The sequence below is a fragment of the Orycteropus afer genome, unplaced genomic scaffold, assembly GCF_000298275.1.
Source record: "Orycteropus afer afer isolate SDZICR_OR568_19922 unplaced genomic scaffold, OryAfe1.0 scaffold00364, whole genome shotgun sequence".
Classification (NCBI taxonomy): Eukaryota; Metazoa; Chordata; class Mammalia; order Tubulidentata; family Orycteropodidae; genus Orycteropus; species Orycteropus afer.
The window spans coordinates 3,547,411-3,553,410 of NW_006921951.1; the positions used below are offsets into that span (position 1 = coordinate 3,547,411).

Sequence of the window (6,000 nt, forward strand, 5' to 3'; positions counted from 1 at the left end):
CTTCATTCAATGCTTCAGCTTGAGAGATTAGGAAAGGATCTAACAGTTCATTTGGTTGGCTCAATGAAGCACGGATTATGTGGCGGCCTACCTCAAGTTGAAGTACCACACATGCCTTGGTATAATGTAGAAGAAGGAATTCAGAGGCTTAGGGAAATTGGCCTGCTAGAATGGATTTATCAGATTAGACCCCTAGAGCCAGAAATGGAGAGTACAGAAGACATGCCTTTCACCAGTACCATGAGGAATAAATTTGTGAAGGGAGCTCCACTATCCTTGAAGACTGCTGTGATTGCTATTTTATGTAAACCTGATTTGACAGTGGGAACTCCCTAATTGAACTAAGACACTTAACTACAATGGGGCTGATTGGACCCCATGGTAGTAGTGGCCAAGCGGCAGCAGTTAATCGACAAAGGCAAGGTGGGTGTGATTACCATAATGGACAAAGTCAGAACAGTAATCAGAATAGTCTAACTCATGTGGATTTATGGCATTGGCTACTTCCTCATGGTGTACCTAGTAGTGAAAAACATGGCAAGCCTATTAAATATTTACTTGATCTGTATAGACAGAAGTAGTCTAGGTCACATGAACAACAACCTAGATTGAATCACCAGAATACAGAGTCACGACCTCTCTATCAATTCCCAGACTTGAGTCAGTTTAGAGACCCACAACCCCTTGAATGAAGGGGAGGCCAAGTTCTTTTAAGGAAGGACCCCACTACACTGCCAAAAATCTATGTCAGTCTTTCTCCTAGCCTTCCGCAAAGGGATCTGAGGCCTTTTACGAGAGTGACTGTTCACTGGGGAAAAGGAAATAATCAGACTTTTGGGGAATTACCGGACACTGGCTCTGAATTGACACTAATTCCAGGAGACCCAAAGCATCATTGTAGCCCACCAGTAAGAGTGGGGGCATATGGAGGTCAAGTTACTGATGGAGTCTTAGCCGAGGTGTGTCTCACAGTGGGTCCAGAGGGTCCCCAAAACCATCCTGTAGTGATTTCCCCAGTGCCAGAATGCATAATTGGAATACATATACTCAACAACTGGCAGAATTCCCACATTGGCTCTCTGACAGGTAAATTAAAGGCTATTATGGTAGGAAATCCAAGTGGAAGCCATTAGAACTGCCTCTACCTACAAAAATAGTAAACCAAAAGCAATACTGCATCCCTGGAGGGGTTGGAGAGACTACTACCACAATCAAGGACTTGAAGGATGCAGGGGTTGTGATTCCCACCACATCCCCATTTAATTCACCCATTTGGCCTGTGCAAAAAACAGATGGATCTTGGAGAATGACAGTAGATTATCGTGAACTTAATCAGGTGGTGACTCCAACTGCAGCTGCTGTTCCTGATGTGGTTTCATCGCTTGAGCAAATTAGTACATCTCCTGGTACTTGGTATGCAGCTATTGATCTGGCCAATGCCTTTTTCTTGATACCAATTTCAAAAGACCATCAGAAGCAGTTTGCCTTCAGCTGGCAAGGCCAACAGTATACTTTCACAGTCCTTGCTCAGGGGTATATCAACTCTGCGGCACTATGTCATAATTTAGTCCGTAGGGATCTTGATCACCTTTCCCTTCCACAAAACATTACTCTGGTCCATTATACTGATGACATTATGCTGACTGGACCTAGTAAAGAAGAAGTATCAATGACTCTAGACTTATTGGTGAGACATATCAGTACTAAAGGTTGGGAAATTAACCTAATGAAAATTCAGACACCTTCCACCTCAGTGAAATTTCTAGGAGTCCAATGGTATGGGGCATGTTGAGATATTCCTACTAAAGAGAAGGATAAGTTATTGTATCTGGCTTCCCCAACAACTAAAAAGGAGGCACAACGTCTGGTGGGTCTCTTTGGATTTTGGACGCAACATATCCCTCATTTGGGTGTGTTGCTGCAGCCTATTTATTCAAGTGACTCAGAAAGCTGCTAGTTTTGAGTAGGTCCTAGAAAAACAGAAGGCTCTGCAACAGGTTCAGGCTGCCGTGCAGGCTGCTCTGCCACTTGGGCCATATGATCCGGCTGATCCCATGGTGCCTGAAGTGTCTTGTAGTAGAGATGCTAGTTGGAGTCTTTGGCAGGTCCCTATTGGAGAATTGCAACATGGACCCTTGGGGTTTTGGAGCAAAGCCCTGCCATCCTCTGCAGATAACTACTCTCCTTTTGAGAAACAGCTTTTGGCTTGTTACTGGGCTTTAGTAGAGACTGAACACCTAACCATGGGCCACCAAGTCACCATGAGGCCTGAGCTGCCCATCATGAACTGGGTGTTGTCTGACCCACAGAGTCATAAAGTTGGATGTGCACAGGGGCACTCCATCATTAAATGGAAGTGGTACATCAGAGATCGGGCTCGAGCAAGACCTAAAGGCACAAGTAAGTTGCATGAGGAAGTGGCCTAAATGCCTATGGTCTCCATCCCAGTCACATTACCTTCCCTGTCCCACTCTGCACCTATGGCCTCATGAGGAGTTCCTTATGATCAGTTGACTGAGGAAGAGAAAACTCGTGCTTGGTTTACAGATGGTTCTGCGCGATATGCAGGCACCACTCGAAAGTGGACAGCAGCGGCACTACAGCTCCTTTCTGGGACTTCCTTAAAGGACAGTGGTGAAGGGAAATCCTCCCAATGGGCAGAACTTCAAGCCGTGCATGTAACTGTTCACTTTGCATGGAACAAGAAATGGCCAGATGTGCGATTATACAGGGATTCATGGGCTATAGCTAATGGCTTAGCTGGATGGTCTGGGACTTGGAAGGAGCATGATTGGAAGACTGGTGATAAGGTGTATGGGGAAGAGGCATGTGGATAGATCTCTCTGAATGGGCCAAAGGAGGAAAGGTATTTGTGTTGCATGTGAATGCCCACAAAAAAGTGACCTTGGCAGAGGAGGACTTTAACAATCAGGTGGATAGGATGACACATTCAGTGGAAACCAGCCATCCTTTTTCCCCGGTTACTCCTGTCATTGCTCAATGGGCTCATGAACAAAGTGGCCATGGCGGCAGGGACGGAGGTTATGCATGGGCTCAGCAACATGGTCTCCCACTTACCAAGGCTGATTTGGCTACTGCCACTGCTGAGTTCTCAATCTATCAACAGCAGAGACCAACACTGAGTTTGCAATATGGAACCATTCCTCAGGGTGATCAGCCAGCAATCTGGTGTCAGGATGATTACATTTGACCATTTCCATCATGGAAAGGAAAGCATTTTGTTCTTGCTGGAATAGATACTTATTCTGGATAAGGATTCACCTTCCCTGCACGCAATGCTTCTGCTAAAACTACCATCCATGGACTTACAGAATGCCTTATCCAGCGTCATGGTATCCCACATAGCATTGATTTGGACCAAAGGGACTCATTTCACAGCAAATGAAGTGCAGAATTGGGCTTATGCTCATGGAAATCACTGGTCTTACCATGTTCCCCATCATCCTGAAGCAGCTGGCTTAGATAGAACAATGGAATGGCCTCTTAAAAACACAAATACAGCACCAGCTAGGTGCCAACACTTTGAAGGGTTGGAGCAATGTTCTCCAAGAGGCTTTATATGCTCTAAACCAGCGCCCAATTTTTGCTTCCTGTCCCTGCTACTCTATGCTCTGAGGGTCTGGAGATCTTAGTCCCAAAAGGAGGAACACTCCCACCTGGAGACACAATACTGATTACACTGAACTGGAAATTAAGAATGCCACCTGGCCATTTTGGCTTCCTCATGCCCTGGATCAACAGACAAAGAAGGGCATGACTGTACTATCTAGTGTGATAGATTCTGATTAACAAGGGGAAATTGGGTTGGCTTTACATAATAGAAGTGAAGAAGAGTATGTCTGGAATACAGGAGATTCTTTAGGACATCTCTTAGTACTACCATGCCCTGTGATTAAAGTCAATGGAAAATTATAGCAACCCAATTCTGGTATGACTGCTAACAGCCCAGACCCTTCAGGAATGAAGGTCTGGGTTACCCCACCAGGCAAAGAACCATGACCAGTTGAGGTGTTTGCTGAGGGCAAGGGAAATACAGAATGGGTGGTGTAAGAAGTTAGTTCTGAATATCAGCTACGACCATGTGACCAGCTGCAGAAACGAGGACTGTGATTATTATATTTCTTCATTGTATATGTGCATCAAATATTTTTGTTTCCTTCTGTTATGAACTGTGAAATGTAAATAAGGTTAATGCATTTTGGTTGTATGTGTGTTTGCACATCATGTTAGGCACAAATATGACTTTATACTTGTCACCATGAGTCGGAATCAACCCAACAGCAACAGGTTTTGTTTTTTGGTTTTTTTCATACCCATTTCTACTCTTTTTACAGGAAGGATATAGCTATGAACTTACTCTCAATTAACCAAACCAACAATATAATTTCACCATTGGTATAAACAATATAGCAGAAGAGAGGTTAAATAACATAAAATATATCAAAACTTTATGTTCTACTTGAAAGATGATACAGGAACCTTAAGGGGTAATGAATTTATGTGAATGAGTGAGGAACAACTCAGAAAAGGAGGATAAGATTGGTTGCACAACTAGAAGAATGTAATCAATGTGACTAAATTGTACATGTAGAAACTGTGGAATGGGTATATGTTTTAATGTGTATATTTTCAACAACAACGAAATTAAAATTTAAAGACAAAAACTCTTCATACTCTACTTTTGAGTATCTTTACTTCTTATTCTAATGCAGTTTGTTAGATTACTTTTTTTTTGTCAGTTATACTTACCTTATTCCAAACTTTCACATTAAATACCAATGTGTTCAAAATCACACACACAAAAATATCATACCATATGTCCTTCGGCTCGAGCTTTATTCTGCATAGCTTCCCGTTTTCGCTGTAGAAACTCTTCTACTTGTTTGGCTCTTTCCACAGACAGTTGTCCTTTTTGCCTAAGTAATTTGGACAAACCACAAAGCCAGTCATTGTGAACATTAAACACTGCAAAAGTTTAAAACTATACTTACTCTAAATACTTTTTTTGATTGCAGAACATGAAGGAAGACTGATATGAAATAAAATCTTTCTCTGTAATGAAGAAATAACTACATATTTATTGGCATTAACTACTAAATCACAATCTTTACAATTTTAATTAAAAGTAAAATCTATAACAGTACTCCAAATCTTGACAATAAGGTTTCTCTTATATTTATTTGATCTATATATTCTAGTTTGGGAGCTCTGGTAGCATAGTGCCTAAGGCACTTGACTGCTAACCAAAAGGCTGGCGGTTCAAACCCACAGCCACTCCTTGGAAGGAAGGTTGGGCAATCCTACTTCCGTAGTGATACTGCCTCGGAAACCCAAGGAGGGGTCGCTATGAGTCGGGGCCGACTCGACGGCAAACAACAACAACAACAACAACAACAAAGAACACGAACTTCCGACAGCTTTTCTTTGGGGCTATCACAATGAGTTATGCTATGAATAATCCATGAAATAATATCTTATTTACTTTCCAGTAAGATTTAAATCTTTGTGATTTTCATGTCTCCAATAATCATTATTTCCTTTACATTTATATCAACTACAACAAACTGAAACAAACAACAAAAATAAAAACATCTTAAATATAAAAGTAAGCTTTCGAAACTTGAAATCTGTAACACCACAAAGCTATGAATGACAGCAGTTTAAAGGTCATTTATCTTACAAGGTATTTTAAAGAAATTCTTATGAAATTTCTATCATTGGAAACTTCTAAGATTAGATCATCTCTTTAGCTAGTCTAAGGATCTCTTCTTTTGACTCTCAGATATGTCTGGGTAATTAACTCTTAAACAAGTTCCACCCGAGCCACGTTAGCTTGAGCAAATTGAAAGTAATAAAGGAGAATTGTTTTCATGTCTCCATACTACAAATTCATAAGGTTTTCCCTGGCCAATTCTTTCAGAAGTGGACGGCCTCTTCCTTCTTCCTAGTCTGTCTCAGTCTATAAACTGGCTGTTACCT

General features: G+C 41.6%; 1 protein-coding gene across 1 annotated transcript in view; it reads right to left on the reverse strand.

Moving 5' to 3' along the window:
• Positions 1–6,000, reverse strand: part of LOC103207321 (serine/threonine-protein kinase Nek1-like) — a 278,788-nt gene that overhangs the window by 220,618 nt on the left and 52,170 nt on the right. The window contains exon 5 of the mRNA XM_007952898.1: positions 4,835–4,940. Within this exon, the coding sequence (XP_007951089.1) occupies positions 4,835–4,940 (106 nt within the window). The remainder of the gene's footprint in view (positions 1–4,834; positions 4,941–6,000) is intronic.